General features: G+C 42.8%; 1 protein-coding gene across 7 annotated transcripts; it reads right to left on the bottom strand.

Annotated features, from left to right (window-relative positions):
* Positions 1 to 188: 188 nt before the first annotated feature.
* Positions 189 to 24,387, bottom strand: LGALS8 (galectin 8). 7 transcript variants are annotated; one of them, XM_070568324.1, is made up of 11 exons: positions 24,301 to 24,377; positions 19,002 to 19,086; positions 17,354 to 17,503; positions 10,686 to 10,774; positions 9,497 to 9,707; positions 7,866 to 7,985; positions 6,978 to 7,034; positions 5,935 to 6,057; positions 5,335 to 5,423; positions 4,413 to 4,578; positions 189 to 1,471 (listed from the first exon to the last, which is right to left on the bottom strand). In XM_070568324.1, exons 3-11 carry the CDS (start codon positions 17,393 to 17,395, stop codon positions 1,322 to 1,324), a joined length of 1,047 nt encoding a protein of 348 aa, XP_070424425.1. In that variant the 5' UTR covers positions 17,396 to 17,503; positions 19,002 to 19,086; positions 24,301 to 24,377; the 3' UTR covers positions 189 to 1,321. The 7 variants fall into 7 exon arrangements, with proteins under 7 accessions (XP_070424425.1, XP_070424454.1, XP_008527121.2 ...); XM_070568353.1 differs by lacking the exon at positions 5,935 to 6,057 and having other exon boundaries at positions 24,301 to 24,364; XM_008528899.2 differs by lacking the exon at positions 19,002 to 19,086 and having other exon boundaries at positions 17,354 to 17,501; positions 24,300 to 24,339.
* Between the last annotated feature and the right edge of the window lie 2 nt (positions 24,388 to 24,389).

Here is a 24,389-nt window from a genome sequence, read left to right on the forward strand (position 1 = left end):
CTGTTATGAAAATATTCCTAAATCCTGGCAGAATTCAGCCTAGCAATTTAATATGATAAAATGATCTGACTGACTGAGCTTTTTCCCTCCCCACTCCCAAGTCTTTGGAATTTCCCGTAACAAGTTCTGACCTGTAAGAATTCCACAAAGAACTTCTGCCGAGTGCTTCAAAGATTAAGAGAAAAAAATACAGAAATGCAACAATTTAACCTGCTGATGCAGGTTTGATTTTAATCACTTAGAAAGAACAATGTTTGGATCTCAGTTGCTAATGATGAGGGACTGACCTTTAGAAGAGCAGAGGCAGTGCTGGTTTGCATGTGGAGAAGCAGCAGATTTCTCTGTTGCCTCTGCTTCATTGGTCTCGGGGTATTTTACTTTCTCCTAGTGCCTACTTTATAAACAATCATTAAGTCTAATCTTGACATTGCTTTGTTACCCATAATCATTTTATAAATTGAATTCATCTTGCTTCTACCTTAAACTTTCTGTAGGAGTATGTGCAGACCTCTGACTCACCCTAAATTCAAATATTCTAAAATAAGCATTTACTGGTATAGAAATCAATGGCCTTGAGATTGATATCAAGTGAATTTCAACACCATTTGTTTTTGGTTTTTGCCTTAATCTTTGTGCCATGTTCAGATTTCATAATGTCAATTATTTGGTAATGCTGTAGAGCTAGATATTTATTATGCTGAAGAAAATCGCCAGATGTAGCTCAACATCAATCCTTTCAGTTATGGGACATGATAGAACACTGGTTACGAGAGCGATCACTGGTGAAGGGGTAGTGTATTCTATAAATTAGTGTCTTTAGGTGATTTACTAGCTGAGTGGTAAGTTTATTCAATGCCTGTCGAAAAAACAGCGGCAGAGCACAGAAGATTCTGAGCTCAAGACAACAGGGAACAGATTGGTTTGGGGCACCACTGTGTATATATCCCCAGCTCCTAGCACAGTGCTGGCAAAAAATAAGTGCTCAACGCATGTTAGCTACTGTATTGTAAGAGGCAGTTAATAAATACTTGTTGAATGTAACGTGGGTTTAAAAAAGAAGAGGCCAGGTTGGGGGGAGAGCTTAGAAAGGCCTTAATAATAGCTTTAAGTTGCTGTTGGCTCAAATTTCCTCATTCTGTTCTAGACAATCACACTGCATGGCAAGGACTGAGAACACCCAGTAAGTAGGACTTAATGTTATGCAACCTCAATTTAACAATATATATAAATGACATAACATAAATGACAGTGAGATGCATTTTAACAAGGCCAGTGTTACATAAGCCATTTTATATTTCAGTTTTTGTAGCAGCCATGTCAGCTACCAGCTCCTTACTTCCAGTAAGTGGATATCTCCATCAATTTCCAGCATGTCAATACTGCTCAGCTCTTTAAATCTGTGTTTATACTCCAGGCTGTGTACACCATTTACCGCAACCTTGAATTCTCTAACATCACAATAAATTATCATCTGGAAAGAAAGTACACACAACATTAACGGTTCCCCTTGGTTTAAACGTTTGTTTCTTGCACACTAACAAGAGTGTCAAAAAGTGAACCATCTGGTTTACTTTATACATAGAGAAGTTCTCCGAGCCTGCTGCTGTAACCTCCCTCTTGGGCTTTTTAAGACCCTAATCTAACGAAGGGGTATCAGGCATTGGCACCTTCTGCCTTGTTCTGAGGGGAAGTGACTCTCAAGATGCTTGGAACCTCCCACTGTCCCCGGGGCCTGGCTGGCCCTCCTGTCTTCACAGGCTCCCTCTCCTGCAGCCCTCTCCTGCCAGTTGCTCCTGGGGAAGTGGAAAGCTGCCGCTCCCTCACTGATAGACGTCTGGAACTCAGACGCAGCAGGAAAACTGCGGACTGAGCCTCCCTCTCGGAGGAGCTGACTCCAACTAAGAGGCTGGGAACCAAGGGACTTGGATCCTGACTTTTCTCCCTCAAACTCTAGGGTCTTGGACAAATCAGACTATGAAATTTCAGAAGTGCAGAGCACTTGCTAGCGATGGCACAGCTGCTTGGTGACCCTGATTTCCATCCCAGCTCAGCACATCTTGGCCGCAAGTCTGTTTCTCAAAAGCTCTTCAAAGCTCAATATTCTATGACTCTACGGAGTAATTAGCATTCTGGCGGAGATTTGGTTTAGATTCACCACTGGTGTTAGCCCTTCAGAGTTGTCTTTGGCTAAAACTCAAAGCAGTAAAAAACAAAAGAAACTACTATCCTCTTAAATTACTTTACACCTAAACCTCATACTTTCTGATACCATGTTCCCATCACCAGTCTGGCCACTGATTCTACCATTTGTTTTCCGCCCACACGGAAAAGGCCAGTTTGGTGAACCTGCACTGTGTTCTTCCCTATGCTCTGGCCTCCATCAAGCCTTCTAACGTGGCCCCAGCCCCAAAGGTAGACTGAGGCACAAAATCTGAATCTGCAAAGAAGCAAACCAAGGCTGTTCTTTTGATAGGACTAGTGGCAATGGCTCCTGGGGGAAACAAGGAAAGGGGGAAATCCCGTGGATAATAGAGCTAAGTGACAGAAATTAAGGCTCTAGGGCTCCAGAGAGAACTGGGGAAAACATCCATAACCTCGGATTATATCCCCACAACAATGGTGGAAACCCAGTTTCAACCAGGTGGAAGGAACCTTTGGTAATGAATGTACGTTTAACAAAATCTTAAGAGAGCACAAAACACACAGCTTCCTGCTCAGGAGGGAAAACAAGGTGGCATTAGATGGATGCAGTGGAAAAAGAGTCACTTAGTTACTCATATTGTATCAGAGCCAGTGCATTACGAACAAATGGCAAAGAGATGGCATGCAGCCAATGAACATACTATGCAAAACAGGAAAAACACATAACAAGCCAAAAAAACCACAGCCCAACCTAGAGGAAAACATGGAACAACAAAATCCCTCACAACCACCTAATGTTACAGAATAGCTCACAAGAACATGAATTTGATAAGAGCTCACAGATGAAATTACAGAACTGAAAAGTATTTTTTAAAAGATTGTAGCTGAAACTAATAAATTTGAAATGGCAAGGAACAGAAGATAACTTTAAAATCAGAGTAATGGCAAAATGGAAAGATCGGAGAATCTCAATGAAAGCATATTAATAAGGCAAGAGTTTGAAGCAATTGGAAAAAATTTATCACTGTACAAAACAGAGCAATGATCCAACACGAGGATAATTAACTGTTTCTGAAGTAGAAAACTAGCAAAAGGAAAAGATTATTTAAAAGAATTCATTATTATTGTCCTTTTTTATTTTACTACAGTAATTCCAAACTTGGGGCTCAGATAAGTAAAAAAACAAGTTGTGTCACTGGTTTCCTGTCACCAATCACAAGGATCAACTTCCTTCTGGAGCATTCACCTCTAACTCCCTTCCGTAAACCCTAAGACACACTTCATACCTTGACTCCTGCCAAGTCGACAAACCCTTGGGCTGCCCTTCTCTCCTCCAGAGACCTGTGCAGGTCATCCCCTAAATCTGGAAAACCCCACTTCACCTTCAACCTCCCACATCCTTCTGAATTCCAAACCCACATCCACCATTTCCAGGGAACCTATAATTAGCCCACATCTGCCTGTTACCCCACATCCCAGGACTGTGCAGTAGACGGGAACTTGTGAATAAACATTAATGTCAAATCGCCATCCTTCATTCAGCCTTGATGTTCATGCTTTTAACAACTAGTTTTGATAAGTCCTCAAGAACTCAAATGGTCCAGAGCATGTGACAGTTTAAAAAGATGTTGAAGCATGACCTAAATCAGTGACCCTAAATGACCATGTGAGGCAGTGAGTCACCTAAGCTGGTGAGTGAACCCAGCCAACCACCCAGCATCCACATGTCAAGGAGACTATTCTCTGCTCAGCATCCCAGACACATATTCTGGGAAAGGCTGTGTTATAACACACACATATGTGGGGACTCAGGACTACATGCCTTCAAGTTCCAGTGGTCTGAACGTGTCCTTCCCTGGATATATACAAACAGGACTGACTCCCTGGAAGAAAGGACTGCCACCTAAAGCTGTGTCTAACCAAGAGGGCTGGCAACAGACAGTGCAGGCAGTTCTACAGCCCCTATGTCCTCGTGTTCACTTAGGATTAAACGTGTCACTCCGAGTCCTGAGATAAGGTTCCTATCAAAATTCCTATTAACTAATAGGGGGCTACACAGTAATTTGCAACAGATGTCAAATAATTCTAATGCAAATAACATGGTATTCTACTGGCTTTGCCATTTTTACTGATTGTGTTATAAAAGAGGACATTCAAAATACAACCTCCAAATAAACAAACAACAACCACACACAACCTCCACAGATTAAGTTAGGACTTGATTTAAATGGACTTTTTCCTGTTCCATTTTCAAAAAAAGATAATCTCACCTCAAAGTACATCCCAGGACTAAATGGGAAAGAGGTAATGTTTCTCTCTTCTTCTCCCCAGGACTCCTGAAGAAAAGAATTTCTTACAAATGCTTTAATATTGAGGCGTGGGTTCAAGTGGAGAGCAATATCCTTCGATTTTCCTGATTTTAGATCAACGTTAAAGCTTTTGAGAGAATAAAAAAACCTCTAATTAACCAAGTAGAAGAGTGTAGTGCAGTTTCTGCAATTTCATCAGTCAGAATTGAACTCCGATTACAACTACACAAAACATGTATGCACATGGACACAGAAACAGATGAAGGGGAATTTTAAATTCTGAGTCAGCAGTCCATTGATGTAAGTATGTTATTTGCAAAATAAAAATATAAAAACTTTAAAATCAATGTTGAGACTACAGATGTGGTTGGAGGAAACTGAAGGGCTGGAGCAAGTACACCAAACGATGCCTTCAGGCTGCAGAGTGCGGATGTTCTCAAGCAGGCGCTCCCTTCGAGCATTTACAAGTTTTCCTCCCTTCTTGAAAATAGCTCTAATTTCAAGCTTTCATAAATCTGAACATCTCTGGAGAAGGTTCTTAAAGCAAAAATTTCTAAGTCACATGACAAGAGGGGCCCTAACAAAAGTGCCCTGATCTCACAGGGCTGCCCTGGAGTTCGAGGTGAGGGTGGGCCTCATAGACAAAAACGCCACCCTCCTGTCGGCCACAAAAAGCCTAGGTCAGAACACTGGAATCTAGTCCTGGTTCTGCCACCAACTAGTTATTGGCAGTCTAACTTTCTCTTGCTTTAATATACTCATCTTTCCAATGAGGATTAGGACACTAGCCCTACTCATATCTCAAGACTGCTGTGGAGTATAAAGCAGTAAGAGACACACATGGAAAGTATCACACTATTACTGATAACTTCCTGATACCGACCTTTTGGCATTTGTATTCACTTCTCCTTTAACGACGATAGTTCGTCCAGGGCCCATTGAGGAGTTCAACCTTGCAACAAATGGCAGAGTCTGAAAAGAGACCACAGTCAGCACTAGGAAGCCTGCAGAAAGGGACCTCATGGGAAAACTGTCCAAACACACTGGGGGATGTTTAAAGGCCAGGACCTTGTAAAGCCCATGAAGGGACAGACTAAGTCTGCCTTGGTCCCAGATGGGTCCCCAGCAGTCAGCACTGTGCCTGGCTCATAGCAAGCACTCAGTGAGTACTTTTTAGACAATGAAATGAAGGGACGTGGAATGGGACCTGATATCCTCTGCATGAGTAAAACTCACTCATGCTTGGGGTCTGAAGTAGTGCTCTGTGTCCTACCTCAAGAGGAAGCAGCCTAGATGGAAGGAGTTAAGGAAATACACAGTAATGGCTCAGAGACTTTATGCCTGGTTGACTGAGACCTGTCCAGAGACAGCATATAAGGCAAAGTGGCTGCTCTGGGCTTCTAGTGAGGGTAGGGTTACACATACCAGTTAATTAAAATTTAATTTGTTTTACAGAAGTAAGAAAATTTTTGGCTTTTCAAACCTTCGACCAACAGTTGGTACGTAGTATTTTGGCGCAAGTCAAAGTGTGACTGGGAGTCGAACCTTTGCTCTTGGTGTAGACAGTTCTGGGTACGATTTTAGAAATGTCTCCTCTATTACTAGGCTGTAGGGAAACAGTTCTGCAATAAGGTATGGAATGAATGAAGCTGACTTCCAAGGTTTAAACTATTCATCGACTAGGCAATTTTGAAAATGTTCCACTTGCTATGACCTAGGCAAAAATATTTACAAACTGTGACATGCCAGACTTTTGTACCTATTGTAAGAGAAAGACAACATGAGGATATTTGAAAAGAATTACATTTTTTAATATGAGCAGTCAGATCTTACTGGTTGTACTGGCCAGAGCCCAGGACAGCAGTGCCTGCTCTGCCCTGGGGGTGACATGCGGTCCACTGGTGCTTTCTGACAGCGTGGGATAGAGCAGAAAAGGGCTACTCAGTCCTACGGTCCTGCTCATCTGAATCCTGAATCCTCCACCAGCAATTAATCATTTTCAGAGGACTACATGTGAGCTTCAAACACGTTTTATTTGGTCTTTCCAGGATGCTCCCCAAATGTTGAGTTTATATTCTATCTAAGAGGGAGGAACGTGCTGAGATCACTAAGGCTCACTTTCTCCCCTAGTAAGAGCACAACTCCATGTGTAAACTGCACTTGTTCCCATGGGGGAGAAGATGCATGTGGAAGTTCATTTGCCAGTGGGCTGATGGTGTTCAATGTCTAGAAATACCTCATGACAGTACTATTCAACAGTTAAGGGTAAGAGAGTTCTTTTTATATAAGAATGGTGGGCAGTGGTGACATACACTGAGAGTTTAAGCATCAGCAAAACTTAGAGTACCTGGCACCTAAGTATATGCCTCAATTTTCAAATGATTACTTCCAGCCTATTAATATTAAAAACAATTCTTCATATTAAAAACATAATTTTAAAAAACTCAGCCTGACTGCCACCTGATTTACATGGCAATTAAAAGAAGATTTTTAATCTAGTAGTTCATTAAAAGATTTAATACTTACATTTTCTCTACTTATCTCTGTTAGTTCCAGAGTTGACGCTTGGGTACTTCTTAAATCCTGAAGAAAAGATAAGATTAACTTTTAACATCCACCAGAATTCTAAATATAACCTGACATATCAAAAAAAATTATAAATGGTACTACACATAAAAACATGCGTAAAAATTACAATCCAAAAATGAACTTAACATTAGGGTCCTTTTCCCCCTTATCAAATTGGCAAACGTGAAAGAGATTAAGAACTAATTTCAAGAAGAATGTGAGAAAATGGGCCCAGTTGTTGAGGGCACAAATTGTTTTCATCTTTTTGGAGAGCCAGTAAGCAGTACCAATCATAAGTTAAGGAGCAATATCCTTTGACTCAGACATTCTACTTCTAGGAAGCTACCTCAGAAAAATACTCCATTGTACTCCTGTGTCAAGGAAATATACCCTGTCCAGCTAAAAAGGACTGTTTGTTTGGGGTTTCTTCTTAGAACAATACTAAATTTGAGATCCTACAGACAATAAATAGCATCCTACTAGTCTGAAAGACTTGCTTCCAAAAAAGTAATACACTAATGAGGGAGACATTTACATTATCTTCACCTTAACAGAACATGTTAATTAAAGATGTTTTCTACCATTTCATCAGAAAACATCATCAGGGGGCTGGCCCTGTGGCTGAGTGGTTAAAGTTCACGTGCTCTGCTTCAGAGGCCCAGGGTTCGTGGGTTCAGATCCTGGGCATGGACCTAGCACCACTCATCAAGCCATGCTGTGGTGGCGTCCCACACAGAAGAACCAGAATGACCTACAACTAGAATATACAACTATGTACTGGGCTTTGGGGAGGGGAAAAAAGAAAACATCATCAGAGAAGACTTCGGGCTATGGAAAGGCACTCACCGAACTGAAGCTAAAGCCAACGGAGTGAATATTCACTTTGCCAGAAATGCCCAGAGTGTCAATCTTCTCTGGGCTAATCCTGTGGGCATAGAGCAGTATATGTTTTCCATTTACAGCCACCTAGATGAACAGAGAAGACAGCCCCCCAACCAAAAAGAAAAACAGTTAATAAATTAATTTTATTAATTTAACCAAATTTAAATCTGTTTACCGGGTTTAATTTTGTACCTTTTCCCATAGGTGTCCACGTTACACAGCTGATCAAACTGTGACTGAAAGTATCCACAACACTAGCAGAGTTCCTTCTTTTGAGTACCTGATCTGATTAAATGCCATGAACCCTCTCTCCAGACAGACTACGCACTCATGAATATATGTACATATGCATGTGCGTACCTGTGCATATATATGAGGGTTCAAACATTCCCCGGATGCTCCAGAGGCCTGTGAACCCAGGTCAGAGATCTGCCCTGCAAGCTCACCCCGCCACTGTCCTTAGGACCACACCCTAAGAGAGATCACCTTGCACGCGGCAGGCATTCAATAATTATTTGTTGAATTTGCTGGATGAATGAACATGGGCAAGTTACCCAACTTATCTGAGATTCCTATCTGTAAGCAGGAAAAAGCTCTCCTTCAAAGGGCTGCTGTTGGGAGGAGACGACAAAGTCACTTCTGAGTCCCCTAGCACAGAGCCTGACGCAGAGCAGGTCTCCATACACACAGTTCCTTGTCCTCCTGCCCAAATGCCAGGGACTGGGGTAGGGAGTGTTGGGAAAACACAAGCAGAATACAGTATGTTCTCTGACCTCAAGGAGCTTAAAATCAAACAAAATAAACCCCGGAAAAAACCAAAGCACAACAGTACAGGAACGTGTGTTAAAAAAGAATGATAGAGATGCAAGTGCTCAAAAGACCAGAGAAGGGAGGGATTGATGGAGTTCAGGAGATTTAGGGGAGAAGTTCTGGTGGGACCAGAGTCCTGAAGGACAGAAAGGATCTACACCAGAGAGCGGAGAGTCCTCACTGTAAGCAGTTCAGATCTCTGGTCTGGGAGGCTCCACAGGCTTGCAGGCAAGTAGGCAGAAGAGCCTCTCGGAGAAAATTCCACCTTACACATCCGCACTAGGATGAAGTGCTCAAGGAAGCCGGTGATGGTATTTACTACACGTCGGATCTCTAAGAGCTCCTTTGGGTCTCAAATCTCATGATCCTAAAGAACTATCTTGTGGCAAGACTTAACTTTACAAAACCCTTCTGACTTCCACACTAGATTCCTGAGCTGTCTATTAGTTCCAGATTTCCCCAAACTCTGAGTCATGGTGGTTATAATTTACTACCCCAGAATTAATATAATGCTGGGCCAATTCTGAGCTAAATTCAGTCCTGCTAGGAGAAATATGACCTAATAAAAAGATCTGGCTGCACCGGAACCTGTATTCCACACAACAGCATTGGTGCGAGACAGCAGCTGTGCCCCACCCACATATAGGTACCTGCCCATCCTCTAACTTTAGAGAAAAATTAGAAAGCCAAACTCTTTCTCTGGATTTAAAAAATGTAACGTGAAAAGCATGCTTGGGCATTTGTTCTCATTAATGAGGATTCAACCTTCATTCTCCAAAACCTACCTGGAATTTGTCTTTCAGCACCATAAACACAATTTCAAAAGATCTTTCTTTCTTGAAAGGCATGTCATAGGTGATCTCTTCCCATCCCCATTTTTCATTTTTCAGAGTATTGCAAACAATGCAGTTGGACCTTTTGAAACGTGGATTGAAATGGAAGGCCACATCGGCTCGAGGCTTCACACTGCTGCCACACTGTAAATCCACCTGGAACCTACACGAGGAAAGAAACATGGGCCACATAAGTACTCAGAAAGGAAGGCTGCGGGGAAAGGCCTGGCAAGCACAAAAATCCAGGCTGAGTGACATATGACTGATCCTTTGTTCATTCATCCATGTGGCCTAAATGCCTAGTTGCCTCATCTTCCTTTCCTTCTTCCTTAGTAACAGAATCCCTGAGCAATCACTGGGGCCTATCTGTCCAGAATAGGAGCCTATGTTTTCCAGCCTCCCTTGCAGCTAGGCATGTGTGTGTCCTTAAAGCTCTGCCAATGAGGTGAGAGCAAAGTATTCAGGGAAAACTAATTATTAGAAATGGCCTTAAAAGTCAGCTGGCATCTGCCTTTTGTGCACTCACTGCCCCCTCCCCACCCATATGCACCCACCTAGCTATCCAAAACACAGATGTGAGAGCTGGAGTTCCAGCCTCTAAGATTCACAAGAAAGAGAACCTCACCCTAGGGACAGCAGAGTGGTGAGCCTGAAGAGGCCTAAGTCTCTAACAACCTTAGAGAGTTGTCTTAAAAGGTTGGGCTGTTTCCTTGAGACTTAATTTTCACATCTTCTTTGGGTGTCAGCCACAAAGAGCTCTAACTGATAAAGCCTAGTCCAGAGTTTGTATCCAAAGCAAGCATTTGATAAAACCATCCAGAACAGATCTTAAGAGATGCTGCGGGAATGTTACACTGTAACTAGACTTTGTCCCTGTCATCTGACCACAATTCCCTTCTTTAACTACATATCTGATTCTTTATATTGAAATCAGATATAGCAATAAAATAAAAAAATCCAAAAAACTTTTATTTCAGCCATTCATTCCAATCTCCTTGGCACCTTGTCCAGGGCTGCTGAGGAAAGCAAAAGCAGGCCTCAAAGTTTCAAAATGGTCTCTCCCACATTGTTTGTTGTTGTTCCACAATCACAAAAAGATCATTTATTCATCTTCTTTTTTCATCTAAAACAATGATTTTACCTGTCCGAGTCGTTAGGAACATGCCCACGTACTACAATCAAAGTTCCAGGCTCCAACTGCTCAGGAATGGTCCCAACATAGGGGATTATCTAGGAAAAATAATTTTAACAAATGCGCATTTACATAAACAATATTGAAAGACCACATTTTTAAAAGCTAGCATTTTCCAAGTTGTCCTCACTATTCAAAGAGCTACAGGGAATAACATGGCCAGGATACTCACAATATCTGCAAATCACTCTGAGTCCTTTGGAAAAAGACACAAGATAAACACTATTTCTAGTATTTGGCTAAGGATTTTGTAAAATGAAACTTCCACTTAATAGGATAACTCTGATAATAGAAAAAACAACTTATTGCAATGTCATGCCCCCTCCCTTCTTCCTAATGTCCCACTGATGTTCCCAACAGCAGGATGAAGACCACACTAGGCCCTTCACCAATGCTGACGGAGATAATGATAAACACTTACTGCCCATGGAGAGGGCTGCAAACTTAGCCGCTCCTCAACGCCTAGGATTCAAGCGCCTAATCTTCTCTGCTGGGCTTCCAGACTACCACTCACACTACAACGCTGGAACTCAGAGAACTGCATGATCTTAAGAAGCAGCTCTGGGTGCCTATGCATCTCTCAAGACACGGGCATCCAGCTACCCTGGCCTGGCTGGGTCTGCAAGCTTGGGTGGGCTCCAACAGGTGGTCCTGCACAGTATTCAGGTCTAAACCTGCCCGCTCACCACGTGGAACCCAGCCTTTTTGTCTGGGGCCTGACAAACTTTCAGATCTTGTCACTCCCCTTCCACAGAGGTGACTCCACTGTCCTCCCCATCCACTGGGGACCTGTGCTATCTGTCTGCATCTCCTGCATCATGACCATCTCTTTCCTCCACGTGGGAGCATCAGAACCAAGCCAAGCAAGCCAGACATCATCCTGCTTTATGCCAAGATGTGATACTTTGTTTGGCTGTTCAAAATCAGAATCTCCTTCCACACCTGGAAAATCCTCTACCTATGAACACTAGATCTCAGCTAGACTGCAGCGAGGGCAAGGGCATATGATGAAACTCTGTCCGTCAGCACCCCCAGCTCAGACTCTAAGTTAGAACTAGTGACAAGAAGAAGCCAGAATCACGCAGGATTCCCTCTGGCAAGGGGGCAGCAGCTACATCCAGGGTGACAGGCATTGCTGGCATTGGTGCTGTTGCCAGTGTAAAAAGTACCATCCGTGTCAGGTCGTAGCAACAGATGTCTATTTGTGGGAACAGTCCTACAGCATGATTTTGGGTGTTGTCTGTGACTATGTAGTCGCCAAGCCTGCTTCTTCAGTCCTGCCAGAGACTCTGAGAACCACTCAACATCATTTAATAAATTCCTTTTCTGCTCAAATTAGAGATTGGCTTCTGTGCTTGCAACTATAAACCCTGAGTAATTCAACAACCAAAAATATGGGGCAGTAAGTAAGTGCCAGATAAATGCTTCAGAAAAACGTATAAAGAATTCTAACTGAGGTGGCAAAAGAAAGTTTACAAGGCAGGTGTGATTTGAGCTGGGAAGAATATAGTTAGGCAGAGAGAAGGAAGCCAGTTCAGGTAGAAATGTCAGTTTACAGAAGCAGAGAGGTAGGAAAAGACAAAACTCATGTGAAGGACAGTACGTAGTAAGGGAGCAGTTACAGAAAGGCAGGATCAGGTCAGATTTTAGAATGACATAATGACAGCGGGGTTGGGGAACCACAGTCCAGTGGGGTTACAATGCACTGGAGGGGAGGGGATCATCTGGGTGACTGACTACTTCCAGTCAGCCTGGCATAAGGAGGTAAGGATATAATCCAAGATGATGGCAGCAGACATTGGCGGGGGGTCGGGGTGGGGGCAAGGTGGTGGATAGATACAAGAGATATTTCAAAGGAAATTATCTACACAGTGCCACCATCTAAAATGGTAAAACTGGGAGGAAGGTACATTTCTGAAGGAAGGTAATGAATTCAGTTTTCAACACTTTTAGTGTGAAGGGTTGGTAGGACATCTAAGAGCAAATATACTGAAAAGAATAGGAGACTCAGTGAATGGCCAGAATTCATACTTAAAAGTCAGAGTAGAGATTATTATTAAAGATATCAAAATAGATGAGAGAGAGGAAAAGTCAGGGGCAAAGCCTCAATGGTTTGTAAAATTGAGGGGTGTGCAGAAAAGGTCAACAAAGCAGACCTGAGCGCTATCCTTGCCTCCTTATAAGGCTGGCCCTTGGCTGGGGTCTAGGAACTCGGATATGGGTGCACCCACTTCCCTAACTAACAAGGGTGGTTTACTCTGCCTAAACTGTTTGTGCAAACAATACAGTTTATGGTAAACACTTGCTTTCCTTTTGGGAGTCTGGAAGTTTGGAATGTGCTAGGCAGAAGCTGCCTACATGACCAGCCCTCAATAAAAACCCTAGGTAGTGAGTGTCTAATGAGCTTCCCTAGTAGACAACATGTCACACATGCTGTCACAACTCGTTGCTAGAGGATTTAAGCACATTTTGTGTGACTCCACTGGGAGACGACTCTTGGAACCTTGCACCTAGTTTCCCCTGGATTTTGCCCCATGTGCCCTTTCCCTTTGCAATTTTGCTCTGAATCCTTTCACTGAAATAAATCATAACCATATGATATCACTCCATGCTGGTAAATTATCAAAACTGGGGATGTGCTGGAGACTTGGACGCAGGGGGTGAGAAGAGAAAGAAGACAGAAGAGTCAGTTAGAGCATGGCAATCACATCAAGGAAGGCAATTTCAATAAGGGGAGGGCTGTTAATTTCTTTAACACAGAAAAACAAGGAAGATCCAAAAAATAAAGATAGTGAAATGGATATCCTACCCTTTGACCCAGTGATTCCACTTTTACAGATTTATCCTATAAAATACTGGCACACGTGCACAAAGATGCATACGCAAGGATGTACACCATAGCAGTGGATACAATCCCAAAAGGAAACAGTCTTTTAACAGGGGACTGGTTAAATAAGTTATAGTGCATCCACACAATGGACTAATTATGCAGCCATAAAATAAGTGAGGAAGATCTAGATGTGCTGATGTCTCCAAAATGTGTTAAATGGGAAAGAGCAGGTAATAGAACAGTTTATATCCTATGATACGTACATAAAGAAACAGGATATATACAAGGTGACATACACAACACACACACTCTTGAATAGATCATATATTCTCAGCAAGGATATACAAAAAATTAGTGGAAAACCATTACCTTTAGGGAAGAGAACTGAGCACCAGAATAGAAGGAAAATTTATGTTTTAATGAAACCTTTAAATACTGTTTGAATTTCAAAAATGATTTACACATATTATTTTTATATTTTAAAAATAATAAAAAAGGGAAAGCCACTGGGTTTGACAGAAATGAACTTTAAATTTTGAAGACATTATCTTCACACTCTTGGGGGCTCAGTAGCACAGGAGGCAAAAGTTAACGAGCAGAAGGGCACTGATGGAGACAGAAACCACAGGAGGGAAGCTGGTTTGGGAAGGAAAATGCGAGTTCAGTTTCGAACTCATCTGGAAGGGTTAGCAGGCCATCTAAGAAAGCTCATGGTGGTGAAAGGCCAGAACTATATACACACTGTACACATATTCAGGTCTAAAGGTGATCAGCAGAGACGCGAAAGAAATAAAGAGAGAAGTTCAAGACAAGATTGGTAAAGACAAGAAAGAAATAAGAAAGAGCGAAAAATCAGAAGGCAGAGCGGGGTGAGGAAATCAAGGCAGCAGAGACGGACCCCCTCAGAGGGTGGTCAGCAAAAGGAGGAACGACAAGGGAACAAAGGCTGAGAGGGACCTCAGAGGCTAAAAGACAAAGATTTTATTGTTTTGTGTTTTAAGATTAAATTGTAAAGTAGAAAGAGAGGTCCTTAGAAAACTAAGGAGAAAAGGATAATGTGGAAGCAAGGTTCCTAAAGGAACTGGAATGATGAGCTTTGATTAATGTTAACAAGCGGTTTATTAACTTGGAGTAACGACCAATCTGTTTAACTCCTAATAACTTCTTAACCAGGTAACACTCAATGACATCTTAAGAACTCTATAAACAACAATAATAAAATATTTAGGTAGATACTGAGCTGCCAAACAAGAGATTTCACTGAGGGCATTTCTGGTATAGGTACCGTCTTCCAAATTATTCACTCAATTTGAATGGGAAAAAAAAAAGCAAGTCTGACTCTTTTTTTTTTTTTTTTTTTGCTTTTTCTCCCTAAATCCTCCCAGTACATAGTTGTATATTTTAGTTGTGGGTCTTCCTAGTTGTGGCATGTGGGACGCCACCTCAACATGGCTTGATGAGTGGTGCCATGTCCGCACCCAGGATCTGAACCGGTGAAACCCTGAGCCGCCAAAGCGGAGAGCGCGGACTAACCACTCGGCCACAGGGCCAGCCTCAGTCTGACTTTTTTAAATCTTGGAATTCTATCAGTTGAACTAGTCAATGAAATACACTGAATGTGAAAAAAGTACATTGGGCCCGTTATACAATTTTATCTTTTCCAAGAAGAGTTAATACGGACAGAATTTGTCTACTGCCAATGTGGACCAAAACTTTAGAAACAGTAAGAAATAAAAATTAAAAGCTGGCAGCTCTCTGTCCACACAATGCTGAATAAAGAATATGGTAGAAACTCAATAAACACTTCCCCAGTGTTTGAGTTGATCACTAACAAAATAACCACAATGCAAGAGGTTTTTAAGTCTAGCTGTACAATACCCTAACTGATTAACTTAAAATAGCTAAGTTATTTCCAGCCTCTTTTTTTTTTTCCCATTGTCTTTTGAACACTGGAAGGGCAACTAGCTACAAATGGGAGAAAAGCTTAAGTGCAATTTGGGTGTTCAACACTATGAACAGTTAACAATAATGAGTATTAAACAATTTAAAGACTGATCAAAATGTTATTTTTGCCATTCAGTTCAGTCTTCCTACCTCTAACCTTTTCTACTTGTGAGAACTATGAAACAGAGAAACTTTAAAAAAACAAAAAGCTATTTGCCAAAAATATTTTCCTTTGGAAACCTGTTCTCATGAACTATCTTGGAACAGCACTGAGGCCCCTCGGGAGCCCTGAACGGACTTCACTGCTCTAAAGCGGCGCCACTCCTCCAGGCTCTCTTCACCAGGAAATGCACATCAACTTAGTTCCTTTCCACTCTACAGTGGAGGGTGCTAACCCCAGAAATTACAAGAATCATCAGTAAGCTAGCATCAAGAAATGCAGGGATTTTCATATATAAAATTATTTTCTAAATAACATTCAAATAAGGCATCTTTGTGCATGAAGGGCAGAAGAGAGCAGCATAACCCAACCATCCGATACTCCTCTTCCTGGCTTGAGACAAGATTGCACTTCAGTCACCCTTGGCAGGTAGCCTATTATTATTAACTATTAGTTTTAATCTTTACAGAAAGTCAGTTTACAACCTTGAGATGTTTTTAACTCTAAGATGCACAAAATCATTTAAAATGTCTCACTGACTTCAAATTCAGTAAATCTTCCTTTTTAAAACTTCTACCATTGAAGGCTATTTCTTCTAAACTGAATTTGCTTGACTTGGTGGTTGTACCCCATTCTTGAACAATGACATTAAAAACTTATGGAAAAAAGAATTACAGCTACAATGTAAATAACCAAAAAATGAACCCACATAAACTAGTAAAACTGGTTTAGGGCCTTCCTTCCAAGACTCTACCTTCCCTATTGCCCAGGGGGTTTACAAAAGCAGCAGCAACTCCAGCTCTAAATTCAGAGTAAAGTCACGATGCGGTGTCAGATACCTGAGGACTAGACATCTCTAAAGACGCTCATCACCACAGAAAACTAAAACAAGTTTGTCACTTCCCAGGACGTACAGTGAAATTTCCAGCAATTACAGTCATTCAAGGGGTTCTTGGACCAGCACGAGGCCCAGACAAGACCCTTAGTTTTTCTCATTCTCCATCTCACTGCTAGCTTCTGACATTTTCCCTGCTCAAGTACCAAGTGTGTTTGAAAGGCAGAGGGAAAAGCTAAGATAGGAACTTCTCATGAGCACGTCTAATTATAAAAGAAACTTAAGGGGCCGGCCCTGCGGTGTGGTGGTTAAGTGCGTGCGCTCTGCTTCAGTGGCCCGGGGCTCACAGGTTCGGAGCTCCACATGGACCTACACACCGCTCATCAAGCCATGCTGTGGCAGCGTCCCACATACAAAATAGAGGAAGTTGCCACATCTGTTAGCTCAGCACCAATCTTCCTCAAGCAAAAAGAGGAAGATTGGCAACAGATGTTAGCTCAGGGCCAGTCTGCCTCACACACACACAAAGAAACTTAAAAACCTGTACAATAAGAAATCCATTTTCCTTTGAAAATTATGCCTTATGATTATTTGAGCCTCCCTACTACCATCAGAGTTGGCATTCCCTCCACTGTACTCCCATGTTCTCCATTCATAACACTGTTCTCATCGCCTCATATTGTAATTGTGACCTCGTCCTCCACTAGACTAGAGCTTCAAGGGCAGTATCTGTTTTTCAGTCAACACCCACCACAGTCCCCCAGCCCCAGAAATGGATCCTAACTATCCAACAGGGTTTGCTCTCAACACTACCACTGGTGAAGAAAGATTTTATAGAAATCAGTTACCGGGTTAGAGATGACATTCTGTAGGTTGTTTAAGGACAACATCCTTCTTTTCCACCTTATTTTTGATTGGGGTCTCTCTTCCGTGTATGCGCTAAGATTTTAAGCAAGTTTTATTTAAAGCCTTCCCAGATCGAAAGTGAGGCACTTGCCCTGTGTAAAACCAAAACAGAGGGAAAGAAAAATAAGCACGTATCATTTTTCTTCATATCATAACTCCTTTCAAATTTAAATTATAAATTATTTTACTATTTGCCAACTAACAGGATGCTATCATAATCAAAGAGCTGACCCAAATTTTTACGTAGTGTACTTATATATTATATACTAAATAATTTTGGATTATGAATACAGGAAATATTGATTTAGAAAACATATCAGTAGAAAATTTCTAACATGGAACTTACTAAAAATACTAAAATAAAATAATAGCAAATACTCCTGGACAACTATCAGAGATATTCACTTAACCTTTCCCATCGGTATAATGGGAATAATAATAGTATTCACCTCACAGGATTGTTCTCAGGATTAAATGAATTAATAAAACAATGGAATATAAGTGCTTTGTAAGTTTTAGCTATTATTATTATTAATAGAAGGGAGTGCTCTTCGTCCTCCAAATTAAACAAGTCAAAGGAAAAAAATCTAATCCCTTGAACATTAATGATACAGTCTTCTCTGTGGCTAAAAAAAAAAAAAAGTGGTGGGGGGTAGCACTTAGCTATAGTTTTAAAGAGAAAAGTACCATGGGTACATTTAATTGCTTCAGGGAAAACCTGACGATTTAAGCAGAACTGAAAGAGAAACGAAACTACAGCTTCCTACATTTTACTTCCGCCGATTCTGTCATTATACTGTACAGCAATGCGCAGACCACACTATTACCTTGTCTCTATTAAGAAAAAAGCCGCATACCTCTTGGTTTACCACCTAAATGTAACCCCAACCTATGTCGTTAACTTACACATTTGAGTCAAAAGCACAGAACGCTTCTGCTCCATAAAATTCAGGAAGTACGAACAAGAACAAAAAGAAAGGATACAGAGTTGCCACAGCCACATTCATAATTAACATCGTGACCAGAGAGTGACCCAATTTAAGCCACAGGTTTGCATGAAACCAGTTATTCCTCGAAGTATCCACAAGGACAGCATTCGCTCCCAAGAAGTCACCACTGTTTCAGGGACGATCAAAGGAATTCAGATGACTTGCGTTTCCTATTGTTTACCATCGCAGTCAATGACTTGGCATCTTAAAAAAGGGCGCGTTCAGCGTCCGGGAGGGCACCGGAGGTCTGTCATTAAACTTTAAAGACGTGTCATTGAAAATACGGGAAGGAAACCTCTCCACATCGCCCGGTGTGCAGCGGCGCTCGGCCCGGGCCGGGAGGGAGCCCGGGCGGGCGGGTCCGCAGCGGGGCCACCGCAGGGCCAACAGCCGGACGCCCCGAGGGCTGTCCCGGGAGGGCCCGAGTCCCGGGAGCCGCTCGTCTCGGAGCTTCCCCGCCACCCAGCCCCGACTGCCGCGGTGACAACCCGGGGGAGGGGGTGACCGGAGACTGTCCCACCATCAGAGTCTGAGTTGGGGACAGCGACGTCCGAATGTCCCCCTCGGCCGGCCCCCGGGAAGACGGCCGGCGCCAACTCACCCGGGGAGAGGAGTCGCTGGCGCTGCTCGCGCGAGGCTGTTTGTCTGCCGCGGAGCGTCGTCCTGGCTCCGGCCGGCGGCGGGGACTACGGGAAGAGAGAGGAGTCAGGCCGCCTCCAATCCCCGCTTCGCGCCCGGGCGTAGCCGTCCGCCCCGCGTCTGCGTGGGGGCGTGCTCGCCGCTCCCGCCGCCGCGGGCCGCCTAGCTCCGCCTCCTGCCCGCCTGGGGACGTGGACCGCGCCGGCCTGCTGCGGGACCGGCAGACGGAGACCGGGGCAGCGGGCGTGTTGAAAGGATTCCTGGGCCGCTCTGGCTGCCTCGGCCCGTCGTCGGGGCGCGGGGGAGGGGTGTGGGAAGGAGGCAGGGAAAGCCTGGTTCTCCCTCGGCCGGCGTGTCCCCGCCCGCCCGGTGTCCCGGCGCGGAGTCCAGGAGGCGGGGCGCTTAGAGCCGGGCCCCCCCAGGGCCAGTGTGACACCGCACAGCCGCCTGACCCGGCGGCGGGAGGGCCCACGCGGCCAGAAGCCCCGTCTCTGGGCTGCCCGGGGCGGCGGGGTCCGTGCCAGGGATTTCTCAAGGCTTGCTTCCTCGTCTGCATTGGATCAGAGTCCAAACAGTGCCACGAAAGATAACCCGAGTTGGAGGCGCCCCCTTTCTGCCTCCCTTTGGGTGTAAGTAACGTGGTGGGGCACTGAGGTCGGGACGGCTGGCCTGTGCCCAGCCCCAAGCCCCCATCTGGTTACTCTCACTTGGACTTGCCACCACTGGGGGTTATTCACCAATTATTTTGGTGTTGGTGTTTTCTCACTAAGTTATACACTTCCCTAGGGAAGGATAAAAATACTGATCACAACTTGGAGCGTATTAGATGTTCAATAAATACCTGACTTGTCAGTCAAGGACCCACATTGACTGCTAGTTTGACCTACTGGCCATAAAAACGAGAGAAATACAACTAAAGTTATGTAAGCTACCTGGAACAGCTGGCTTTCTGCAAGGGACCACAAAGTTCTCATCTTTCTACCTGTCTCTACTTGATTTCTATCCACATTTGTTTTGAAAGACGTGTTTTGGTGTCATTGCTATGGGCTTTCTCCTCTGTAGCTTTTGTTTTCATTTAAATTGAGGAATTTCTTACACATGCCATACCAGTGAACTCACGTTCCGATTCACTTAGTGACTTTTCTCTCCTTTTCCTCCTGTTCATTTTCCAAGTTAGATTCACTCTGCAGGATCCAACTTAAATAGCTGCGTTTAACCCTTGACATAGGCTACCTGGGGTTTGTCCTTATCTTTCTGTGTGCTGTGTTTTATCTGTCCAACTCGACTGCAACTTGAGAGGATGGATTTATATATTTCCCAATGCCTAGTTAATGCTTTGCCTGAAGTCGACGCTCTCAATATTCGGTTGAAATAATAGATTACCGATAAAGTGAGGAGCAATTGAATGTCTTCACAGTTCTGCCTCGGTTTAGTACCTCTCCTTTACAAAGTAAGTGGTGTTTAGGTGCGAATGGGACTGAGTAAAAGGGCCAGAAATCCAGTGTTAGTGAAATAATTCTCGATTAAAATAGCCACAAAACCAGAGAACTCTTAGAAATAACGCCCTCATTGGTCCCTGTTTTGTTCAATGAGCCCAGTATGGTTTTTATGTCAGTTAAAATAGGGGCCAGCCCAGTGGCGGAGTGGTTAAGTACGCCTGCTTGGCTTAAGTAGCCAGGGTTCATGGGTTCGATCCCCAGCCCGGGCCTACACACTGCTCATCAAGCCACGCTGTGGCGGCATCCCACATACAAAAAAAAAACAGAGGAAGATGGCACAAATGTTAGCTCAGGGACAATCGTCCTCAGGAAAAAAATAAAAAATAAAATCAATCAATATGTACTGTATGCCTACTATGACAAGACATGGCGATAAGGAATACGAGTATACAAAGGGCTTTGTCCTATTTGACCCTTCCAGAGGCAGAGAAGAGACAAATACATGAAAGCCCCACATCTCTGCCTCGGATTGTTGCAGTAACCTCCTAATTGGTCTCTCTGCTTTTGCCCTTGGGCCCCTGCAACCTCTTCTCAGCACAGCAGCCAGAGAGATCATGACAAAACCATTCAAACAATGTTACTCCTCTGCTGAAACTTTCCACTAGCTTTTGTTCCTTCTCTGAGTAAAGAGCCAAGTCCTTACAAGAACACTTCCTGATCTGACCCCAGCCCCGTACTCTGACTTCACTTCCTGCTACATTCGGCCTCCCTCATTCTGCAGCAACCGCTACTGCCTTCTTCGTATTCTTAGGACAGGCTTGTCACGCTCCCACCTCAGAACCTTTGCCTTTGATGCTTCCTTTACCTTAAAGTCTACTCAGCTATCAGCTCTCAGTGAGGCCCTTCCTGACCACCCTACAATTGCAAACGCCCTCCCAAAACACACAGACACGATCCCTATCACTTCCTGGCTTTATCTTTCTCTAGCACTTACCAAATTCCAATATGTTATATAATTTATCTTTTTACTTTGGCTTCACCCGCCAGACTATAAGCTCCATGAGGACAGGGAGGTTGGGCTGGTCCTACTTCAGTGGAACGTACATTCCAGTGGGGGACGCAGATAGAGATGTGTTTTGGAGAAGATTAAAATAGGATGACGTAATTGGGAGCACTTGCGTGGCTACTTTAGTTGGGTGCCGGGGAAAGCTTTTCCCAAGAGATGAGGTTTAAGCTGCCGGTGAATGAATAAAGGAGGCAGCCATGTGAAGATCTTGGGGAAGAGCATTCTAGGCTGAGGGAACAGCTAGTGCAAAGTCCCCAAGGCTCTTGAGAATGCATTTAAGACGTTCAGGAAGAGAGAGGCTACCAGCATGACTGAAGCACAGATGGGGAGAAAATGATAAGAGGCGAAGTCACGGAATTTGATAAGGTCACCTAGGAGAGTAAACAGATGGAGGAACTGTCCTAGGACAGAGCCCTGGAGATAGAAGTCAAGAAGAGAAGAACCAGTAAAAGGACTGAGAAGGGGCAGCCATGGAGCCCTGCTGAGAGTGGCGTCAGACGCCAAAGAAAGTGTTTTAAGGAAGAACAGCAGCCAGCGGTGCCAAATGCTGTGGAGAGGTCGAGGAACACAGAAGTGACCAATGGATTTAGCAACATGGAGGTCATCGGGGGCTGACTCTGAAGTGAGTCGAGAAATGTGAGATGAAGACGTGATGGAAATAACAACTATAAATATTTTAAGTTTTGCTGTGAAGAGGAACAGAGAAACAGTGTTGTAGCTAAGGAAGGAGTGGAAAAAGGGAAGATTTTGATTTTCTTGTTTTATTTTTATTTTTGCTTTTAAAGAAAGACAATACTACATTGGTGCCTTTTAGACTTCAAGCAAACCACAGCAAGAACTACATTTCCATTGTGACTTGCTGCATACATGCTTAAAATTATGGCAACAAAAAGTTCACAAAATAATACTCCTGTTATGTGTGAAGCATTCTAATTTTTCATCAAAAAAATGCTGCTTATAACCCCTAAAATGTTTGCAAGATCCGCTAATGGGTTATGACCTGAGGTTTGAAAAACACTTGGTGTACTGAAGCTGGCTCATACCGGCTCAGAGAGCCAGTTTGGCACATGTCTTCCATGTTGGCACCTTGAAATTGGCCAGGATGGGAGTATTTACATCATGGAAATAGACAATGGCTACAACTGACGGCTTCGCTGCTACCGCCAGAAACCAGATGTTAAACATTTACCAGCATACTACTAACGGTACTCATGTAATCCAGTAGAGAAGAGAAACTGATGATGCAAGAGAGGAGATAGTTACAAAAGTGGCCCTTAAAATGATTTTGCCCAAAAAAACAAAAGAATAAAAGTTGAGAATATCCGTTCAAAACAAAAATGTAGGTGTTACAAATCATTTACAGACAATTGCCTTAGAGTTCCAAAGACAAAGGGATCATTTCTGGTTGGATCAATTTCTTTTTTATTGTTGTTTTTTTATTTGTGTGTTTGTTTGCTTTTAAATTAGCCATGTTTCATCCTACTATATATCCGCTGTTTTACCTTGTTTTTTTTTAAAGATTGGCACCTGAGCTAACAACTATTGCCAATCTTTTTTTTCTTTCGGCTTTTTCTCCCCAAATCCTCCAGTACATAGTTGTATATTTTAGTTGTGGGTCCTTCTAGTTGTGGCATGTGGGACGGCACCTCAGCGTGGCCTGACGAGTGGTGCCATCTTCGCGCCCAGGATCCGAACCAGCGAAACCCTGGGCTGCTGAAGCAGAGCGCATGAACTTAACCGCTCGGCCACGGGGCCGACCCCCTGGATCAACTTCTTTTTCATCAAAATTATTGTCCTCTTTCCTTATCCAGGAAACCATATATATATATATATATATATATATATATATATATATATATATATAAAATACAGTATGGCTGAAAATTTAGAAATATTGTGATATAAAAATATTGTCTTATAAGCAAAATGTGACAATATATATTGCCCAAATTTTTTTAAAAAACTAGTAAGAAAATCACGATTTTAGGCTTATGAATTGAAACTGTATATGCTCTTGCTACTTGGCAAGATTAACTGATTAAACAAATACCTGCCATATTTTGTCAATGATGTGAACTATGTTGTTTCAGGCTAAGAAATACTTCTGGTGGCGATTTTGCTTATTATTGCATTCCTGTGTTATTTTTGTTAAATAATGATACTATAATTTAAGAAAATTTTTTTGACCCGCCAAGCATGTATTAAATGGTGGTGCCAGCGCTGGGAAAATATTCCCCCAAATCAATAATTTTGGAAGACAAGTTAGATGTGATAAAACACTGTAAAGAACTTTAAATAACTGCTTTTTTTTTTTTACTATGAATTTAGGAGCCAGAACTCTAGAATCTTTAGCAACAATAATGATAAATAAAAAGCAATAGAAAGTAAATATTTTGCCACAAGAGTTATAGATTTGTGAGCTCTGAGAACACATACCCTGCTTTCCCTTTATTCTCATGAGAAAATTTGTCTTGAATTAGGCAAGTTGCATCTTATTCAGGCTTTAGAAGAGTGCATTCTTTACAAAACCACAGCACTGTATTTCTTATACATATGTCTACTTCCCAGAGAAATTTTCATGGTTGGTGTCATCTGCCTCTTATGACTGTCCTCCCCACTCTAAAAGGACTCATTTCCTCTTTGACTCCTCTTGCTTTGAGCTATTCTCGCCCACTCCCCAATACCAGCACCACCTGTGAGCACTCAATCTCTTTTTTCACCCTCCAGACCCCTGTATTCAGATTCATCAGGCTTACCCCTTATGTTCTACAGGATCATGTCCCAAATCTAGTCTTCTCAGGTATGAGAGACAAGCTTCTAGAACTATGGTTTTGTCATAAAATAA

This window comes from Equus przewalskii, chromosome 1 (genome assembly GCF_037783145.1).
Source record: "Equus przewalskii isolate Varuska chromosome 1, EquPr2, whole genome shotgun sequence".
Taxonomy (NCBI): domain Eukaryota; kingdom Metazoa; phylum Chordata; class Mammalia; order Perissodactyla; family Equidae; genus Equus; species Equus przewalskii.

Coding starts and splice junctions, on each gene's coding strand:
- LGALS8 (XM_070568324.1), bottom strand. CDS start 17,395: ATGTTGTCCTTAAACAACCTACAGAATGTCATCTCTAACCCG. Junction 10,775..17,353: donor AGAATGTCATCTCTAACCCG/GTAACTGATTTC, acceptor TATTTTTCCTAG/ATAATCCCCTATGTTGGGAC. Junction 7,986..9,496: donor TGCTGAAAGACAAATTCCAG/GTAGGTTTTGGA, acceptor CTGTTCATCTAG/GTGGCTGTAAATGGAAAACA.